Genomic DNA, 22,191 nt, shown 5'->3' on the forward strand with positions numbered 1-22,191 from the left:
GTAGTTCTATTTTGAAAACTAGCAAATAGACGCACACAATAAATGTCACTTTGAAAAACTACAGCTCCCTTATTCAGTGGAATATTACAGCATGGCTGCGTCCTCTGCTGCAGCGAGTGAGCTGCTATATAAAATGAATAAACAGATGTTAATATTGTGTCCTAAAGCTTCACATGCGATCAGAGGAATAAGCACATCAAGCTCAAGATGCGACATTCAACCGCAGCTGCGAGCTAAACGGTAAGTGAGGCGGCTAAAGGCGAACTACTTTGTGTAATAGCGCCCTGACCTGTGTTATTACTAACCTGTATGAGAGCAGTAGTAACGACAAGAGTCATGATAACAGTGGATAAGGTGGAGGGAAGGACTTTTTCACTCTCAATGGAATATTTTTGTATTTGTTAAGATTATGCGGGTTTAAATTGTGGCTATTTCCTAATTTAATGAAGAATAAGAAACTGTTCAAATTGTGATTATTTAATGACATCTTTTTATTGCAACACTAACAAATTACATACAAGGAGACTATTACATTGATACTACTCCTTAATCCTCAGCCAGCCCATGCCCCCCTCTTCAACAGTGTAGTAATACCTACACAGACAGCATCATGCTGGAAAAAAAGCTAACCAGCCTATGCTGGCAGAAATGCTGGTGTGGCCAGCCTGTCAAGCTGTGCACATTTATCTTTATGCATAACACATGACAGTAGACTCAACTGATTTATGCCCTTTGCTTTCCATACTCCCTCCTCAGGACACTGCTATTTCTCCAAACTCAAGGACATTGATTTGGTTTCAATTTTCCAGGAACTTCAATAGATAAACCAGCTAGAGTGACCATCACAAGTTGGTATGACCAGCTAAACTATCAAAAATTATGTGAAAACACACATTAAAACTGGTCAAATAAGCTGCTCAACCAGCTTAACCATCTTAAGATGGTTAAGCTGTATTTTTCAGCAGACAAAGCTATTTGAATAGAATATCTTGTAGGTTAGATATCAGATTTGTCTACATTAAAATCATGTCTGGTCTTGTATCATTGACTCTGATGCTGATCATATTTTCAGGGAAGAAATGTCCAAAAAGCTCAGAAACACCGTAAATAGCTACAGAAAATATCATGAAGAGATTTCAAGATTTCAGGTTGCTTCATTTGTTCCTATGGAAAATTGTCTAGGACATAAAGGCTGCCACATACAAATATATATGCCTGCATAGTGCGTAAACATATGTAAAGTGCATAGCACAGACAAGAGCAGACAAGTGCATTCAGATACATTCAACACTCCCTCATTTTACAACCTCCTTATTTAATGAGTTTGGGAGATTCATTGATAGAGGGATGAAAGAGTTTTCTATTTCATACACGAACATTTGTCATCCTTTATTTATATAAGCAGTTCATATTCTGAGTACAGGACATGAGAGGGATCTGCAATCATTTTCCTAATTTATGATCGCAATACAGTCTTCTAGCTGCAATTAGACAGAGATATGTTTTCTGTAAAATAAGAAAAATGTACAAATATGTGCATCATACTGCAAGTATGCTAAATATAAATGAATATAAATGGTCTGTGCTCTACCTGCTTAGCTACCAGGACACAACAGTATTGTTTAAATGTGCTGTCTCCAAGAGGAATGATGCACACGCTGAAATCATGTTATCAAATCTTATGATGAAAACTCCCCAAAAAAAATAGCATTATTCTTGTTTGCATAAACATTAGAACAATACTATAGCCAATAACTTATGTAAGCATATAAAAAGCATTGCAAATATGCATTGACATTAAAGATAATCTAGTTTTGACGTGCTTGCTTGAGTTTCTGTGTCATTGTCGATGAGGACCGGTGGCATCATTTAGTTTACCTGCTGCATGCCCTGTCTGTAAACAAGGGAAGAGCAAAACAAACCCATGCTACGTCTGCATCTGGGAGACTGCTGCTAATTTTAATTGATGCTGGACAGTATTTACAGTGACTTTTTCAAAGCACAGTTTTCAAACACAGTTTTAATTCAAATCTCGAGTGGTGATACTAGCCATTTGGGATTTTACGGCAGTTTAACCTGTATAGTAGAGGTTTTTCTGTTTCGGTTTTGTCTGCCTCATGGTGGCTCCTCTCTCTCTCAGTGCTGCCCAGCAGCTGGTGGGAGTGGTGGGCCTGGAAGTCCATGCCCAAATTAACTCCAACACCAAGTTGTTCTCCGGCTCACCGGCTCGCTTCTCAGCACCTCCAAACTCCCTGGTGTCACACTTTGATGCATCCTTACCAGGCACATTACCCGTAAGTGCTGTTAAGCTGAATTCAAACAGAGATAAGCAGTTGTTTTTTGATCGCCGTCTTGTCAGGTTATCAGCTGATGTCTCTGTGTGTCCCCAGGTCCTGAACAAACGATGTGTCGAGGCAGCAGTGATGACGGGATTGGCTCTCAACTGCACTATAAACAGGAAGTCACTGTTTGACAGGAAACATTATTTCTACGCTGACCTCCCTGTGAGTTACTCTTCAGTTCTTGCTATTTGTGCAACGTTTCGGTTTTAATAGATGGGAGCACAGGTGTCGGTGATTGTGCTTTATCTGACAAACAGCAGTGTGAAGACACTTGTCCTGCACCGCATCATGCTGCATCACTGCTTTTGCTTTGATTTAAGCTGTCCTCATCGGCCCCAGCGTCTCCGTCACAACTCTCCCTCTGAACTCTCTCGGCCATGAGCTCTGATTTAAATAGTGAGCAAGTCTCGCTGAAGCAGCAAAAATGCTATTTGCTGCACATACAGACAAATGACACCGAAAGCCGTTAAAGAAAATGACCAGTGTTTTTTCACTTACCAGCTCATTTCCTTCGGTGCACTTCTATTTTTACATTATCCTCAGGTCATTTCCCTCTCCATGTCTGCGCTGATCATTTCAGGATAGCTTTCTTTTATTCACATAATTTGAATCATTATTGGAGTCATAAAAACCCCATGTAGCATTGTCTAGCTGAACAATTGTGGATGTGTATGTTTGGTTATGAACTAAAAATTAAATAGTTAATTAAACGGAAAATATCTGTAAGTTTAAGATGACTCAGATCTTCAGTAGTTACCGATAATGGACGTAATTTAAATACCAGCCATTTTCTTTGAGTGGGAGCTGTTGTTTTCCATATGTGGCTGTCTTATTATTAATTGAAACTCCTCACAGTTACCACTGAGTACACTCATTTAAAGCAGTATTAATAAACTTATTTATCTGAAGCAGAACACACTGTAAACATAAATCAACACTAGTATTTATCTGCAGTCTTGTTTCTGATGATTGTGAGTCCAGCCGTGTTACCCGTTTTATGTTTTAGCTCCGTTTGTGTCACCACCATCTCCTGAGGGAAATATCACTTTACTTACAGTTTCACTGCAGTTAAATCAAAATTCTGGGGTTTGGTTACTCTTTTAATAAGCAACCGTTTGCCAACAAATTCTCTATATCAGCTTAAAAGTAAGTAAGTAAGTAAAGCTTTATTTATATGGCACTTTTTAAACATGCAGTTGCAAAGCGCTTCACAAACACAATCAATTAATTTATCACATTTCAATAAATTATAATACGGAACACAGTACAATGAAGGATAGACAAGACCAAAACAACCAAATAAAAATATTACACTTGGAGTTGCTTTATAGGAAGGCTTGCCTATATAGGTGGGTTGACTCAGCAAATCAGATAAATTAGGGAAGACTGTTCGAGAGTGTAGGGGCCAAAACAGTGTATGCACAGTCACCTTTTGTTTTAAAGTTGGAGCAGGGGACAGAAAAGAGGCCAAGATTTGGGGATGGTGGAGAAGTAGAATAAGGAGATCAGAAATGTAACTGGAAGTGAGGTCATGCAGTGCCTTGTATGTTATCAACAGGATGCTGTAGTTTATTCTGAATTTTACCGGAAGCCATTGGAGGGATGCAAGAAAAGGTGTTATGTGGGACTGACGGCTCGTCCTTGTCTGTAGTCTTGCAGCTGCGTTTTGAACCAGTTGTAAACAAGTTTGAGCAGCTTGACTGAGGCATGTGTAAGGGGAATTTCAATAATCTACACAGGGGAAAATGAAAGTATGTATTAAGAGCTCACGATGCTTGTAAGGTGATGAAAGGCGAAAAGGTGATGATGATGTTAGTGATTTCTCTGCCCCCAAGTGGCCAAAAAATGATTTATTGCAGCTTTAAATTCCTCTTATTGCAGTTTCAAATTTGCTTTCACAGAATCACAGAGGTAGAACAGACATGTTTGTAGAGATAGAGGTATTCTAATAAAACTCTTTAACATTGATATTTCCTTTTAACAGTCTCACCCAACTGATGTTCACTTGGCTCTCTGTAATGGAGTGCTCGCATGATGAAGTTTCACTACCCCTCAGAGCCCAGGGGTAATTTTACTGCCATTATGAGTGACATTTCAAGGCTTAGACGGAAAAGACAAAATGTCATGGGAACTCTACGGTGACTTGCCCCACAGAGACTTTTTCTAATAAATCTAGAAATTCTCGGCAGAGAAGTGTTTGAGAGTTTTGCATTTGAGTGTTCAAAGTCAGTCTTTCCCTGGTATGATATTATGCTAACACCGCTTTGGGCAAAGTAATGAGGAGGGTAATTATGGACTGAAGAAGTTGAGAGACGGATTTCCTTTGGTAGTATTTCATAGAAATAGAAGTCCTTAAAATGAGAGTACCCTCATGAAGAGTGTGAGCTTCAGCCGGTGTTTCTTTTGTACTGTTTTTATTACTGCGTTGCACTGGAATAAATGATCTATTTCTTTGATATTTCTGATTAATTTTGCTCTAATTCCTCAGTTAACTTGACTTTTTTTATGAAAATGTGTCTGATAAAGCTTCGCAGAGCACAAGTTTTCTGTAGATCTTGATAGATGGAGTTTTTCCCCCATTTAATATATCACAGACTTAACTGGTTATCACACAGTTGCAGCAGTGCATATTTTAATCACAATGGTAGGGGATACATTATCTCCCCCAGAAAGTCCATGTATCTTCAAATTCCAGCAAAATCCCCTCCAGAAGCGTGGGGATTACTGTTGGGTTCCTCTTGCTCTTTTGTGTGTTTGCCCAAGATTGCATCACCTCCATTGGAATAATTCTCAGCAGTTGACACACACACAGCAGGGACGATAATACCCGATTACAATTTTTTATTTTCCTGCGAGATTCCCCAAACAAATCATGGCGGCAGGTTGAGCGTGAACCTCTATTTGTGCTCACTGTGTGCACAGCACCCGCTGTCACCGTGTTTATAACTATTTAGTTTGCATTAGTCCCATCAGCTGCTCAAAAACAGCTCGATAAACTGAAGTCAGAGCGGTTTTAATTATGCAGATGATGGGGAATTTTTCACGTTCGACCTAAACTTTGTGTGTAATCAATGCTCATAAAACCATACCAGCAGCAGAAATCGTGGGAGAAATTATTCCACCCTTGAAAAATACATTTGTAAATTGCGTTGTACATTATTGATATGTTCCACAAGGATTCCCTGATTGCATTTTGTAAAACACCACAGTTGCTCATTAAATGATTAATGCTGCTGTCCAACCAGCATTCCTCCTTCAATGGGAATGGCAGGCAAGGCACATATATAAAGTTTTTAACAGCCTTTTAATAACATGCCTCAGCAGCTCCACACCAACCTACCAGCGAAAGAAAATAATTACAATTTCCTTGAGATATTAAGTTTGCAAATAAACAGACATGGCCTGGCTATTGAAGCTTTGACATGTGTTTAATGAGAGCTGTGAATGTCTTTGTGGGCCCCCGAGGTATAGCGGAGGAAAATATCAGCGTGCAGGCGCGAGGAATGATACGGCCGACTAAGTCTTGTTTGTTTAGTGACTTTCAAATTGCTCAGAGAATGACTCAGCGGCTCACAGCATGGAAATGAGTTTGGAGTGCATGTGTGTGTCCAATGCTGTGTGTGAGCAGGCATCTGTAACGTTGGATGTACAAAAGGTAGGAGGAGTCACAGGGAGTGTTTGGAGCATCCCTGCTCATTAGGGCTCAAAGAGTAATTGGCAAAACTTAATGCGGCTACCAGGATCTTATTAGCGACAGACCTGCCTCACCCTTCATTATGTGGCAATAACAGCTGATTTATTATGCAGCAAAAATGCAAATGGTCGTCACTTTTACAGATGCTGCCTTACGTACAGAATGACATGCTCTTGTGTAAGCCGGCAGCAGACACAACATTTTCAACAGCTGAGACAAAACTCATGAAAAGACAAAGTAAGAAACGGGGGATTTCTGATAAGCTGCAACAGTATTCGCAAAAATCCAGAAGATTTTGAGGACTGAATCCACCAAGAAGAACAGGAATTGACAAAGACAATCCCCCCAATGGTCTGTTTTTCCCCTCCTCTCTTAAGAGGAGAAGGTGTAGAGGTGATTGATTGTGTCGATCAGGCACATTGTACAGAGAGCCGGTGACTAACAGCCCCCCAATCTCTTCTCCCACGTCCTCACTCTCTTTAGCATAAGTATGATTAATGTGTAGTTCCTGTGATGTGGTTGCCATAGTAACGGCAGGAATTAATACTTGGGGCAGCAGATTCTTTTAAGAATAGAGGAGCAGATGAAATATTTATTCTTGTGCTTTTTCTGAGCAGGAACCTTGAGTGAAATGGCAGCACTCCCGCTGCATTATAATGACGGCTCAGCCAATCAGCCAGCGCTGTATTTAATTGATGCTGCCTGCCTCACCTTTACACAGACCCGTGACCCTGACGAGCAGCATACAGCACAATTATGGGATGTAAATTAAAGAAAAATTGATGTTTTTCCTATTGATAAAGCAATCCAATAACTGTTCCGCAAAACCGATACATGATATTTATGTATTATTATGTAGCAAATACATTAAAACTTGTTTTTTTTAAAGTTTCAACAACTCTGTGGTTAACGTATGGTTACGTTAAGGCACAAAAAACACTTGGTTTTGGTTAGGAGAAAATCATGTTTAGGCCTAAAATAACAGCTTTTAGTGGCACAATCCCTGGTGGAAACACAGAGGTGGGTAGCTAAAAAACACCAACGTTTGTGACTAAAACGGTGCTGGGAATGCACTAATGACTCCCTAAAACGGAACCAGTTTGTTAGCCTCGAACAGTGGTCTGCAGCTTGGCAGCAGTCTGACCAAGGTGGATGACAAAGTCAGCTCATGTACTACATCGTTTAAAAAAACCCCCTGATATTTCAGTCAATAAGTCCACAAGTCAAATTTTTAAGATTCAATGTTTTTATCAAGGGAAATATTCGACTTCAATCAGTAAATGTTGGCTTTTAGCCTTTTAAAAAGAACATTTTCACTGCAGTCAAAACTGTTTGCTCTCCCGCTTGCTGCACACAAATGAAGGCACACACCTGTATTAACTGGGCGGCGAAGCAGCAATCTAACAGCACCATAAATTACATTTATTCATTCGAGAAAGTTGATTTAACCAAAACAAGACTGAACTCATTTAATCTGATGAATCACTTCATTCAATTGGAAGACTTTGTGTGAGGATTATTATTATTATTATATTTTTTTAAAGATGAAAGTACAATAACAGTCATTTAAACCTTCATTGGTAAACCTCAATAGAGGCTTCAAATAAAAATAAAAATAAAATAAATTTGGTATAACCTTCAAATGGACCCATATTGCGTTTTTCAGTATGTGACTGTACATGGAAAATATGTACAACAAGCAATGACAAAGCAATCTAGCAAAAGTTCAACCAACCGATAGGTGAACAGCAGAGTATTTTCATCATGCTGTAATCATTACCCGTTCACCATAAATGTAATTAGCACGAACATACAAAACGGAAGCCAGCATTTTAAAGGAAATACGTGCACTGCAGGGAAAAATCAGATCATTTATCTTGATATAGATTTTATGTCATATTGCCCGACTCTAGTCCACATTGAACCAGGAGAACATCAGTTAGAGCAGGACTGTTTTGTTTTATTAAAGAGATTATTCCTGATATTGTGCAATTGTTCCTGTCTGGTATATAAGTTTGAATTTTTATTTACCCTTACTGCTACAACTACTATTACAGCCCATTAATACACAACCTTCCTTTCAGAGATTTACAGGAGTGAATTGCATCCCGTCGAGCTGATGTGTTTTCAAATTTCAGGCTGGATACCAGATCACCCAGCAACGGCGGCCCATCGCAGTAGACGGCGAGCTGACATACAGCCTCCTCGGAGGAAAAAAGAGGAGCCAGGTGATCAGGAAAAGTGTCAGCATCAAACAGATCCAGCTGGAGCAGGACAGCGGCAAGAGCCTCCATGATGACCTCCGCAGCCAAACACTCATAGACCTCAACAGAGCAGGTAGAGCTGGAGAGTCCTAACCCTAACCCTGACACCGAAGCCTGATGGAGCTTATTCCATATTTTATGTTCCCTTAGATATTGTCCAAAAATTATTATACACACATAAATGAGCCACAGAAAATACTTTTTAAAACACAAAACTATATATTTGTGTATAAGAAGAAATGAGCTTGGGGCTGAGGGCCAAAGACACTATGGAAGTCTAAAAAGTTTTTGAGAGATGTATGTGGTGGTTTGATGGTTTTGATCTTTTCATGAAATTTGTCGACAGTGAGATAAATATTTTAAAACAACCGGCTTCTCCTATAACCCTGGAAGACAGAATGTCAGGCAGACATTATTCTATAGATTTAAATTGCTCAACAAAGCGAGTACTGCTGCACTTTGTTACAGAGCTACATGGGATAGATACCTGAGAGATGTAAAACACAGCTGTCTTCACACGTGTCAGGTGTAGGTTTAATGGAGCTGGTGATGGAGCCAGACATGAGCTGCGGAGAGGAGGCTGCTGCAGCTGTCAGAGAGCTCCAGCTCATCCTGCAAGCCCTGGGCACCTGTCAAGGCAACATGTCTGGTATGGAAATCACTCCGTCTCTCTGCCTCCCTCTCTCACTCTCTCTCTCTCTCTTCTTCTTCCCCGCTCAGTGTGCATCTTGTTTCTCCGCAGAGGGCCAGCTGAGAGTAGACGCCAATGTGTCCGTCCACAGACCAGGTGAGCCCCTGGGCGTCAGGACAGAGGTGAAGAACATCAACAGCATCCGGTACCTTGCCAGAGCTATAGGTAAGTTAAAAACTTAAAAGGGAGGATAGCAGAATATCTCGAGAGTGCGGCAGGCATTTAGGGAGGCACTCCGAACACTGTTCCATCTGAATAGGTCTCAACTGGCTGCATGATTGTTCACACACAAACTCTGAAAGACCTTTTTGTGAGCTGACATTTTCACGCTGTGTCACCCTGAGAGAATGACTTAGAGAATATTTATGTGTAATTACTGTATGTCTGTGCGACAAGTCAAACTGGTAGTAAAAGCTAAGAAAAGCTCAGTGATGGAATGTAACTAAGTACATTTACTCAAGCACTGTGCTTAAAGAAGTTTGACATTTTGGGAAATACACTTATCTGCTTTCTCACTGAGGAAATGGCGAGCCTGGCTCTTTAACTTGTGAACAAAATCCACCAACCAGCACCACAAAAGTTCAGCAGTTAGCCTGCTGTATCTCATTTGTACAAAAACTATAGAGCATCATGTCTTGGACCACTTCTTGCTGGGGCCAGTGACTTCCTGGCATCTCTGCTGATCACCTTGGCATTGCTGTTGGCCAAAAAATAGTTTGGCAGATAATCTTGGCACCCTTCGGCTACGATCTGATGACAGTGAAGCCTCTGGGGGTGAGGGCCAGTATTTCAGGCTGTTCAAGGTATAGCCAGCAGAAATTTGGGTCAAGAATTCCTCTTCCATGCGCGGGTCATTCCAGCTAATCTCTATAAATAGAGATATGCATGTGAATGCAGACACATTTACGTAAGACAATAGCCAAGACTGCATTTTGGCCATGACATTGTGCCTCTTCACACAGACCTGCTGTTTAAACATGATTGGTCAGCACTACTGTCGCGCTTGGGACTAAGAACCCAAAAGCAGACAAGCAAACGGATGTTTAAAAAAAAAAAAAACAGTTCTTTATTACAATATTGAACAGTGCAGGAGAATGACGGACTGGCTGAGGGGAAGGGTGATCTGTGTTTCTGTGGTTATCTTCAGCTGGAGATGTGGACAGAATAGCAGGCAGGGAATCTTGGCAGAGAATACAAAAAAACTCTTAGCAAAAAAGCAAACAGGCAAGCAGGCAAAAAAATGGAATAGATCTGAAAAAGAGCTGGACTCGTGTTGCAACAAACCACGCTCAGCAACAGTCTGGCTGGGAATGGCTGCAGAGCTGGCTCTCTTGAAGGCTGCAGGCTTGATTGCAGGCAGGTGTGTAGAGTGATGAGTGCAGACGAGGGGTGGGGGGAAGGAAAAAGGACAGACAAAACCAAAACACAACAGGCACACACCAAACACACAAAAATCACACTCATGCAGACGCACAGAAGTCACCAGGGGCCAGCTGTGACAACTACTCTGACTACAAAAGGAAACAAGAACTCTTCTGATGCCAAAACTTGTTCTGTCGCCTACAGATTTTGCACACATGCAGATGTCTTTTTAGAGAGATTAATCTCATAGTTTCTTGTACTTTACTTTAGTATTTCCACTTCATGCTACTTTCCTATATTTAGCTGCAATTCAGAGTGAAATTTTGTACTTTTAACTCGACTACTTGATAAATATCACATAGTATATATTATACTCCCCAAAAGTTTATAAAATATTTAAAATTAGCTCCACCTTGACCAATTACAACAGTAGAGTTCTACGCCCACGTTAATGCATCCGTAATAAATATTCAGTGATAAAATATGTAAAATTATAACACTCTCAGGGCACACATTTCTGCATCATGTGTACTTTTGATACTTTAGTTACAGTTTTCTCCGGCTACTTTTATATTATTCCATTAAAGAAGTGGTTCTCAAATTGTGGGGCGGGTCCCCCTGAGGAGTCACTGGAGGTGGGGCATGGTTGACCATGAGAAAAATATTGGGATAAAACAGAGTTGAATGAATATGATTTATATAAGGAAAACAAACAAACAAGAGTTTGCCGATGCTATGATGCTGACCTTTATTTCACTGAAATACAACATTGATCCTGCCTCTCCAATTGTTGTTCATGAATGATTTAAAAAAAAAATAAGAGGCATGAATTTTTTTCTGCGTCTTAAGTGGGGCATGACAAAAAAGGTTTAAGAACCACTGAATTTAAGAAAAATTTCAAATGTACGGTGATTTGTTCTTGTAATAGAGTATTGCCACAGTCTGTTATTGCTCCTTTTTTCTTAAGTAAAGGATCTAAATTTGAACAAACAGAGGCCAAAGTAAAGCACGTGTATACTAGCATTCCTGCAATTGTGTTTCTGTCATACTTAAACACAGAATTTGTTTTTTGTTGCAATGAAAACAAGATAGCTGGATTTATGAAGAGACTTCAAGACAGGAAGCAGAGCTAACATTGACAGTAACTTGTGAAGCAGAAGTTTAGGACTGACAACCAGTCACAAACAATTAGTGTGTGTGTGTGTGATAGCAGCGTGTGATGCTGATTTAGCTTCTCGCAGCTGCTCACTTTACAAAAGCATAGATTTTATGTCAACTCCAACTTCACTGACTGTTGATTGAGCTCTAATTAAAAAAAGCTGACAAAGGGGGGCAGCCAGAAAATTTCAGCATTTTACGTGCAGGTTCTTAAGCATGCTTTGACACACCCAAGTGCTGTGCTCGAATTATTCATCAATGGAGTTGTATCTCATGCTTTCTGCTGCCGAATTGGTGTTTAAAAGTCATGGAGAAAAACATCGTTTATCACAGTTATAATGTGGCAGCAGCCAGAGACCCGAGGAGTGCCAGTGTATCACAGCAGATGTTTGGCATTTACCACAAAATTACATTTGTGTGTGATGGTCTTATTGAATAAACTGTTTGTTTATGTGGTCATGTCCTCCTGTAACATCACCAGACTACGAGATCCAGAGACAGATCGAAGTCCTGCAGAGAGGGGGGACGGTGCAAAACGAGACCCGGGCATATGATTCCAAATCAGGGTAAGAAGATGACAGAGCGGGGCCGTGACGCCAGGCTCGAGCCAGTACAATACCCTGTGACTGGGATCTCTGCCTGGTTCATTAGTCTCGAGCTTTGCAGAGGAGGAACCATCATGGTAATCATGATGAATAGAGCCATTTGGATGCTGCCGTCATCCTGTGTTATCCGTGAGCTATGTGCTACTCACTGGCTTATGAGCTCTCAGAATGAGCCAGCGCGCACACAGCTGAGGCCTTGATCATCTTACGGTGCTCTGTCTCCTTCCTATGAGGCCTTGCACGTCCGAGGTACATGGTGAGGCGTTAAATAGCGTTTGTGATGGGCTGTGATTGGCTCTTTCTTCTCGTTCCTGTGATGGTAGCTACAGATTTGACTTTACTAGTTTGGAGATAGTCATGCTGCAGACATCACCACTCCTGTGTTCACAGCAGGCTTCAGTGGTGTTTTTTCACACCCTCATGCTTTCCTGACATTTTCCTTCAAGAGGTATATGATACATGACGATATTTATGTAAAAATAACAAAACAAGAAACAATCACTAGAACTGCCGACGATAGAAGTCATTGTAGCATATATGACATAGTCTAGGGTTAGGTGATATGTTACAAACTGTTTCTTGCCAATATATTCACAAAAGTGCCATACCTTCCCACCACACCTCAAGATGTGTTTGAGCGACGTGTTGGCTTCGTTTCACAAGCTCTCTTCGCTTTTTCGGTTTGATAAATAAACAAAATAAACTCACAAAATGTCAAGAAAATAAATATTTTTACTAATCTTCCCCACTGAACAGAAAAATACATCCATACTCCTTCTGAATTATAGATTCTCTCTTTCACCGAACTAAAACGAATTCAATTGCCTCGTTAACTCTTCGTTAAATATGCCTCTTCCAGTTAAATATCTTGTCATATCAATTCTTAAAGTTTTAAAAGCTTTGACATGTGCATATAAATCAAAAATGTTGATCATTTATGAACTGTGCATCTTTTTGTCCAGAGAGACCATTCCTATGAGGGACAAAGAGGGTCTCCAGGACTACAGGTGAGTGTGAATTTGTGGGCTTTCTGCTAATCTGCACTCATTTTTTTGTCCCAGGAGTTTGTGTTTATTGACGTGGAGTTATGATATCAAAAGCTTATCTTGCTCCCAGTGGGGACTGAAGTAGGATACGAGCCTCTAAGTGGCAGCAAGATGAAAAAATATATGCAAATATTAAATATAAAAAGTACAAGGTGTGGCCCTCAGTGGTGTGTATGTGTGAGTTTAGGAGGGGGAGTGATGGATGGACAGGTGCACGGCTGATGGAGTCAAATGATTAGGGGAGCAAGTGAAATGTGACAAGTGTGGTGTCAAGAGGACTATTAGTATCTAAACAAAAGCCAACCTCCTCTTCTCAAAGCTTATCTAACTGCTGATAAAGCACTCTCCTTTCTCCCCCCTCTTCTTCTTCTCCTTTTTTTCCTCCCTCCGTCTTCCCTTCAGGTTTTTGCCAGAGCCCAACCTGCCCCCTCTGATTGTGTATGAGGATAACGCATCGCTGCCCACTGGCATTGATGCGTGCCAGGCGGTGGTGGTGCAGAAGATAAGGGAAGGGCTGCCGGAGCTGCCCAGTGTCAAAAGAGACAGGCTGGTGCAAACATACGGCATCCTGCCTGAGCACAGCTTTACTCTAGTGGTGAGTATATAAGTGGGTGAAATCAAGCGGTGAGAGAGGAGTTGATTCCCCTCACTAAATCTGCTTCCTGCATCTTTCTTTTAATTGCCATCTGATCGAGTCCAAGCAGAGTCAGCTTGGATGCAGTTCTGTTTGGCAGCTGCATACTGCTGGACTCTGCTGGACTCTGCTGGGCTGACCTGTTTCTAATTAGATAATATGCATGTGAAACGATGAAAGCATTTTCACGGTTCTTTGTTGCAGAATGAGGACGGGCTGGTGGAGTACTTTGAGGCGGTGTTGAAGGCGACCAAGAAGGAGCCGAGGAAGGTGATTGGCTGGGTGACAAATGAGCTGGTGGGTCACCTCAAACAGCAAGACATGAGTGTGAGCCAGAGGTGAGACATTCACACACGTCGCTTTTACAATACTCAGACCACATCTATAATGCATTTTGAGGGCATTCACAGTGAATTATAATGCACATAATGCTTGTGCCACAGAATCTAATTTTGCAAAGATTGGAGAACTTTCAGGGTCACTATTTGCAAGATTGTTAGATTCAAAAAGGAAAAAAAGTGGAAGAAAACCGTTGTAGCCTTTGACATCCTCAGTGAGTATGCTATATGCTATATAGCGAGTGCTAACCACTGTCCTCATCCCAAACAGGCTGTTTCCAAGCTAAGTTAAGCACTCGAGTGTTTGATATTAGCCTACAAGCTAACTGTATGTTTTAGCTGAATATTCATAGATTCACTCGTAAATTTGGTTACATGATATAATTTTTCAAGCTAGCAATTTTCAGTTAAAGTGTACGGTTAGCTCACAGGTTAACAGCAAATAATCTACTAACTAATGTTAACTTTCAGGGAGTCCCTCAATGGTTAGCTAACTAGCTAGCATACAGCGTATTTTTAGGGATTTAAGGAGCTGCAGCAATTTGGTCCACGTCTTTCCTCTTCAGTCTATCGCTTTACAAATGGGAGACACTTATGAGGTATATGTATGTATGAGATGTATACTTATGATGATATGTCACATCTCTGAAGTTTTATGACGGTTGATATTGTGCATCAGTAAGCGTTATGCGTGTTAATGATTGTAGTCATAAAGCATCGTGATTGCGTTTTAATTCGCTATGAAGTCCTTCATAATAAATGTGGTCTTCATAGAAAATGTTACCGTAATTTTTATTTATTTGATTATTTATTTTGCCCGCTTGGCTCATGAATGCAGTCGTACTGCTGTAAATGCTCAGGTCTCAGCACAGGACCCCTCTGAGCCTCCTGTGAATGACTCGCCCACTTTGTACCTTTTGCATGCAGAAATACTGACGATTTTAAGCTGTGGCAGGAGGAACGGATTGGAAAGGTACACATGCTGCTTTTAACTTGAGAGTCAGGAGGTCAAGAGATACAAACTTTACATTTTTTTCTTGTGAATAGGTTTCAGCCAGAAGGCCTCTTTTGATAAATAAAACATCCTTAAAAGAAAAAAGGTTAGAAAAAAAGGTTAAACTTTTCATTTGAGGGGGCCCCTAGCTTCAGGGTTAAGAAGCTGACCATGAACCACAGCGCCCCTAGTTACGAGTCCAAACGGGGACCTTTGTCTGTCATCTCTCTCTCACTCATTTCCTGTCATCTCCTCCATGTCTGTAATGACGGCATAAAGAGTGTCTGTCAGGCTTCCCTTTCTTTTAAGGAGTCCCAAGCCACTGCATCAAGGGTTTAACTCATGTGAGAAACTGTGATTTCATGTCAAAATTAATTGTCACCTAAAAGTGATTTAGTATCTCTGGTGTCAGAAGATCAGCTCTGTATCTTTCAAACTCAAACTCAAGTCTGAGACACTTCAAGGAGTCGAGCATTTATAGCAGATGGTTTTACAGACAGATTTGGCATACAAAGACTCCCTAAAGCTTTCCAAAAAATCCCAGCAGCAAGGAACTAATCCCCTCTTGATAAACACATACATGCACATTAGATCTTAGTTAAATCAATAACACCGAAAACTTAGCACATAAGGAGGAGTTTTGGGTGGTGGAGGGAGTTCTGGCAGCAGACAGAGCTGGCATGAGTGAAGCTGCAGTCAGACCAAAATTTGCCAGATGAAATTTACTTATGTGGAGTGGCCAAAAGCAGGAGGGATGGGAAATAGCACGGGCAGGGTTGTAAACATGGACTGCAGGAGCTAGGCTAACAACAGCAGTGCACACAGTTTACTCACATTAACTTCTGTCCTTCACTGTCCTTGCAACCACTTCAGCTAAACAACGTTATTTCTTCTCTGCCGCTTATGTTATTTGGCGGTCAAGTTATAGAGCAAGCCTCGCAGTTTTGCTTGTCAAAGATCAATCTGATTGTGCTAAATTAATAATTGGAAGCATATTTTTCTTGCCCTTTCCCACATAGAAATGGAGGCAAAATCCATTCTGACTTTATCACGATAGTGCCGAGTAGGTTTTGACGGCCGTGCTGCCGTGCACATGCATGAATACAATTCAGTGTAATTAGTTAGCTCATAGCCACATGACTGTGATTGAGTCGATGATCACCACGCATGAATAAACTAACTGATGCAAGAGTGACTTCAGTGCTCCACCTGAACTAATGATAGGCTTCATATCTAGTGATGACTGTGCCGATTAATGGGGTTTGTTTAATGAATTAAAGTAATCTGACCTTTTTATTTCCACAGCAGTCGTAGCTGGCAATTTATTGAATTAAAAAAAACATTAGCCAGATTCCTATTGATTCAGTTTACTAAGCAAGGAAAAACAGTTAGTTGCCATCTGCTAAACTAAGTGAAAGCATGAAATGCAGGGCTGAAGGATTCCTAATAATAAACTCATTTCTGTTGTAAAAATCAATCTATCTTTGAGATTGCTACTCTTGACACACATTATGCAAACCTTCAGATGTTCTTGGCTCTATAAAAGATGCCACTAAAATCTAAGTTATTGAACGGTTTCCTCTCTACTCCATAATAATGTTATTTATACCTCCACAAAAGCAACAGCCGTGACTGCAGGAAGTACATTTTCCCATTGTCCATCCATCCATCCATCCGTCTCATTCTCCTGAACGCAGTATCTCAAGAACGCCTTAAGGGAATTTCTTCAAATTTGGCACAAACTTCCACGTAAACTGAACATTAACCTAATTAGAATTTAGTGATCATAGTTTAGCTGTTAAGTTCACTGTGACATGCTTCCATCTTATTCTCATGAACACAGTATTTCAAGAACTTCTGCAAATTTGGCACAAACGTCCACTTGGGCTTAAGAATGAACTAATTAGATTTTGGTGGTCAAACATGAAGGTTACTGTGACTTTGTGTCTGTCTCATTCTTGCGATATCTCATGAAGGCCTTGAGGGAGTTTCCATAGATTTGGCACAAATGTCCACTCAACAATGAATTGATTAGAATTTGGTGAAAACACATTTTTGGCCATGATTTAAGAATTCACATGCTAATTAAGACAAAAATTTCAAATAGAATAAAATGATGATTAAGTGATGACATTATGTATACAAAGGTCAAAGGGTCAGCTTCACTTTGACATCAAAATGGTCTGCAAAAAAACCACTCCTGGCCATTATTTAGTGCATAACTCAGGAACACGAAGAGGAGACGTTTGGCCGGATAATGAACTGATGACACTAATCTTGTGTGTCCATCTTGAAATTGTGGTGACTATAAAGACTTTCTGTGCTGCATCTATGTTTTAGAATTTGTAGTTTTTCAGCCGCAACACCCATATTTAAAGAATTGTCTACTGTCAGGGTTACATATGAGTCTGGACAGACATGGATGTATTCTGCGACTGCAATTTGACACGTTCGTGGCACATGCAAGTACGAGGTGGCAATTCTAGTTATTAGTCAAACTACAATGTCTGCACAATGACAGCACATCAACTTGATTTGATAGTTTGATAAAAATAATTCTGTCTTATCCATGTACCATTCTGCAACGCACTGTACTGGTTTGATTGACATCAAGTATTATTCGATTTTTAGTGTTCACAAATACTGATTAGATCGACCATCACTATACAGAATTAACATGTTTGAGGTCATAAATCATCCGATACTCCTTCATTCTTTGTGTCTGTCGATGAGAAAACCCCTGCGACAGTCTTGACAGCCCGTCAGAGAAAAGCCTGCTTTGACAAATCCAATTGCATCAGTGAAATCATTACTTTTTTGGAAGAAGGTGTTGTTTTGATCTCTCCCTGCTGAAGGCCTGTTTGCTGGAACATGTTGGATTTTGTAAATGTTCCAAACACTCCTGAAACTGTATAAAATCTTGTTTGATATTTTGATACAATGAGAAGTTGCCATAGTACCTTTCACACTTGCCTATCTGGCCAATGGCTAGGAAAAATTAAACCAGCGTCTCCCACGGTTTCTGTTTATGGCATACTGAGATGCTGAAAATCACACACTCATTTCATTTTACCAGTTTTCTTAAAATGGCAGTTTAATAGTGACTGCAGCTAACTGAAAAATGAGATTGGTCGGATGCATCTCGAGCTGTATTTGTGAAGCTCTGACTGTCACTCATCAGATCACGACTGTAGAAACTTCAGCTTATTGAAACTGTAATGGATATTTTCCCTGTCTTTCAACTCGGAGCCATTTTGTTCTGTGATCATTTCTTAGAATATAAAAACTCAGAGTCATTACAGAGCAAATGAAACTGAAACTAGTAATGGGTTGACGTCAGCACAGATGCTGTGAGCTTTGCTTTATCTACTATTCCCAGACTGTTCTGAAGCATTTGTGTGTGAGTAAACCACAAAGTAGCTGGTGTTTATTTATGCATGATGTTGCATTTGCTTTGGTTGAAAGGAGGAGAGTCAAAGAAAAACAAAGAGTGGCCGGCAGGACTGTCAAAAGCTGCAGGCTGGGGAAGAAACACAGAAACTCAGCTAAATACAGCAACTAGCAGTTTGGGCGGAAGATAAAAGTTTTTCAAGAGTTTTCATGTGGAGGCATCTATCTCCTTGTGCAACTATAATGGCTGTTAATATTGAATCTGTTGATGTTAGCTGGTTTGTATATAATGTGTCCAAACTTCCTTGTTGCCCCTCTGGCTCAAAGCGGAGTGGGATTGATAAAATATTAAACTTGGGAGCATATTGGACAGACAGCCATAGAGGTGAAACAAGTCACTCTTCCAGGTTTTTCCCCTCACAAAATTGTGTTGGCAGTCAACCATGCGGGAAATTTAGTGCGGGTCCAGTGGCTGGTGGCAGCGTGGTGAAAGTATGACGACAAAAGCATGAAATATCTCACCAGACCTATTAATCCCTTTTGTAACAATGTGAAAACAAATGTAACATTGACCTTATCTGTATATTTATTACTTTTGGATCAGTGATTAACTTCTTTTATGTTAACTCAACTGCCATTTCAGATTTTTAATTGTCACTTTCAGCTATTTCAACTGTATATTCAACACTTTAAGCTAATTTAAACCATTTAAACCATTCATTACTTTTAGCTTACTATTTCAACTGGGTTTTTTTCAGTATTTTCAACTATTTTGAATTGTATATTCAATACTTTAGCTAATCAGCTGTTCATTCATTACCTTCAGCTAACTATGTTAACTGTCTATTTATTGCTTCTAACTAACCATTTCAGCTGTTTATTCAATACTTTTCGCTATTTCAACTATTTACTCATACATTTAAGCTAACTTCAACTATTTATTCATTACGTTTATATTTCAACTATATATCAGGCTTATTGTAGTCAACTATGTAAACTGTTTCTTCATTATATTATTTAACAGTTTTTTCCACAGACTATATAAAGAGGGTTAGGGATTTCTTTAAGTACAGTCTATGGTTTTTTCACCACTTTTCGCCAATTATTTCAACCATTTATTCATTACTTTTAGCTAACTATGTCAAATGTCACTTCATTGCTTATGTTATGGTTTGCTTCTATTTTAAACTGGACCCAAGAGCAAGACCACAAGACGAGGGGAAAGGGGGTAAAAGGGAATTTGTTGTGGAGTTTTTGCAGGTGCGGGAAGCAGGCAGACTGAAGTGAGGCTGAGGATGGTGGTGAGAGGCTGGAGATGAAGCAGTTGAGGTGTGGCTGAAGCTGGGAAGCTGTGTGGCTTAAAGCTCTGGTGTTTGTAGGCGAGGAAGCAGTGTGACTTACGGCACAGGTGTTGAGAAACTGGGCGGCTAGAATTCAGAGGAGAGAGGCAGTGGAAATGGAGAGGGCAGCGAATTGTCATGAACCAAAAAAATCACTGGAAAATCAAAAACGTTCACTGAAAACAGCACTGGAGAGGAGACAAAAGCATCACTGTGATGAGCAGAAACAATCTGGTAGCGGGGAAGAGAGCGTGCAGAGTTTTCAAGCTGCACTTGATGAGTGTGGAATGAGCAGCAGGTGTGAATGCAGAGTCACGGCCGGCCTGTGAAAGCACACAGAAAAAAATAAATGAAATGATAAATAATAATAATAATAATAATAATAATAAATAAAATATATGACAAAACACACAAAATCCCTTAAAAATACTTATAAAATACGACTTTTATAACCATTATTTTATTACTTTCAGCTCTTTTAACAGATCATTCATTACTTTTAGTTAACTTTTTCAACCATTACTTCAATCGACCGTGTGCTGGATGCAAATTCACGTTTCCAAGGATAGCAAAGGCATAACCACCCTACTCTGCCTCTGATTAGCTTACCCTGACACTCTTACCCTAACCAATGTCAGTTCTCATCCTTAAACGAAGCCAACTCAAACAGCGAAGGCAATGAGTGCTAACCAGGGAGAGTAGGGCAGGTCATACCTTCGCTATCTTAGAAAACACAAATTAGGGTTTGGGGCATTTTCTGAGGTACAAACTCTCCTGCCAAAGTGTATGCACTCAGGCCAAAAATGAAATTGTTTACAATGTCAGGATAAGATGTTGCCCCTGCACAACAATATTTAACACAGCGTGACGTCAACTTTATATTTTTTTCCTCTTAAACACAAATATGCAGATTTATTTATTTTTAATCAGATTTATAGTTTAGTTAATTAGTTGAGCTCACCATGTGCCCCCTGGCAACTGCAGAAGTAGCCCTGGTTTGGAGTTTTCCCTTTGTGACACACAAAAAATCTGCCCAACGAAGTTGCATTTGTAAAGATGAATACTTTTCATTTATTTTTCCACAATGTCTAGGTCATGTTTGGACGAGGTTTTGCTGAGATGGACTGTCTGGTCTGCAGACAACAGGATGAAACTGTGTCTCCACTTAATTTATTCTAACAGCTTCTTGATTCTGTTTGTCTGGTAGCCTGGGGAATAAACAAGACGACATAGGAAAGACAAACACATTATAGTCAAATCTCAAACATTGATAGACTCATTCATTCTTTCAGTCTTACACTCCCACTCGTTCTCTCTCCTTCTCCCCCTCCTTTTACATCACTAATTCTTCACTGCATGCATTAAACTGTAATTAAATTTCCCCTTCATTTGATTTCAGCCCAGTCTCTCCTTCGGCTCTGGCTGAGCTGCTGGAGCTCCAGGAAACAGGACACATCTCCTCTACGGCTGCCAAGCAGGTCAGTCAGCTGCACAGACCATGCAATTACCCCGTTCTGTCTGTCACTCAGCTCAAACACACACACACACACTCACTCACTCACTCACTCACACAGTGTTTGTTTGTGTTTTCACCTACCTCTTCGTTTCTCCACCGCTCTCAGGTGTTCCAGGAGATGTGGACATCACCGGGCAAGACGGCGCCACAGATCATCCAGGAGCAGGACTTGGGTCTTGTTAGTGACATTGCACAGCTACACAGCATCTGCCAGAAGGTGGTTGACTCGCACCCCAATGAGGTGAGGGTTTACATGCAACTTCTAACTCGTGATAACATTGATTTGTTTTTTTTTTTTTAGATGTTTGAGATATTTTTTTGTGTGTGTTTCATGTGCTTCTTTTGTAGGTTCAAGCCATCAGAAATGGAAACAAGAAAGTTCTGAACAAGCTGATGGGTCTGGTTCGGAAAGAGACCCAAGGCCGAGCGGACCCAGTTCTGGTGAGGTCGATTTTACAAGAGAAGACTTCATGAAGATCGGACTGCTCTGCAAGACTCAGCCGTAGCATAAAACTATTGACGGTCCAGCTGAAAATGAAGCTACCATCCTCAGTTACTGAGAGGTTGTAAATACTGAACGTTTTCTTTGGACAACATTCATTATCTCTTGTATTTATGAGTGTAAAAAGTTATAAAGCTTTTCAGATAAATACTTTGCAGCAGTGTGTTGTGTCAATATTCAGTGTATAGGATGGATAATAGAGTAAATACGTTTTCATACTCTGACCAGGTGATAAGATTTGATGAGATTTATATTGTAGAAAAAGCTGCTTGAAAATTAAAGCACCTCAATACACGCTGAAAAACTCATTCAGTG

General features: G+C 40.3%; 1 protein-coding gene across 1 annotated transcript; it reads left to right on the forward strand.

Moving 5' to 3' along the window:
* The first annotated feature begins 63 nt into the window (after positions 1 to 63).
* gatb (glutamyl-tRNA(Gln) amidotransferase, subunit B) lies at positions 64 to 22,024 on the forward strand. The gene is made up of 13 exons (XM_042485470.2): positions 64 to 240; positions 2,141 to 2,294; positions 2,391 to 2,504; positions 8,175 to 8,373; positions 8,827 to 8,949; positions 9,043 to 9,156; positions 11,993 to 12,077; positions 13,079 to 13,123; positions 13,565 to 13,757; positions 14,001 to 14,134; positions 21,258 to 21,336; positions 21,481 to 21,615; positions 21,723 to 22,024. The coding sequence occupies exons 1-13, from the start codon at positions 92 to 94 to the stop codon at positions 21,846 to 21,848; spliced, it is 1,650 nt and encodes a 549-aa protein (XP_042341404.1). The 5' UTR covers positions 64 to 91; the 3' UTR covers positions 21,849 to 22,024.
* The last annotated feature ends 167 nt before the right edge of the window (positions 22,025 to 22,191 follow it).

Source organism: Plectropomus leopardus, chromosome 3, assembly GCF_026936395.1.
Source record: "Plectropomus leopardus strain MGB_pleo_1.0 chromosome 3, ASM2693639v1, whole genome shotgun sequence".
NCBI classification, from domain to species: Eukaryota; Metazoa; Chordata; class Actinopteri; order Perciformes; family Serranidae; genus Plectropomus; species Plectropomus leopardus.

Excerpts from the sequence above, each read along its gene's own strand:
- gatb (XM_042485470.2), top strand. The coding sequence starts at position 92 with ATGGCTGCGTCCTCTGCTGCAGCGAGTGAGCTGCTATATAAAATGAAT. Across the intron at positions 241-2,140 it reads CCGCAGCTGCGAGCTAAACG|TGCTGCCCAGCAGCTGGTGG; the intron begins GTAAGTGAGGCG and ends TCTCTCTCTCAG. Across the intron at positions 2,505-8,174 it reads ATTTCTACGCTGACCTCCCT|GCTGGATACCAGATCACCCA; the intron begins GTGAGTTACTCT and ends TTCAAATTTCAG.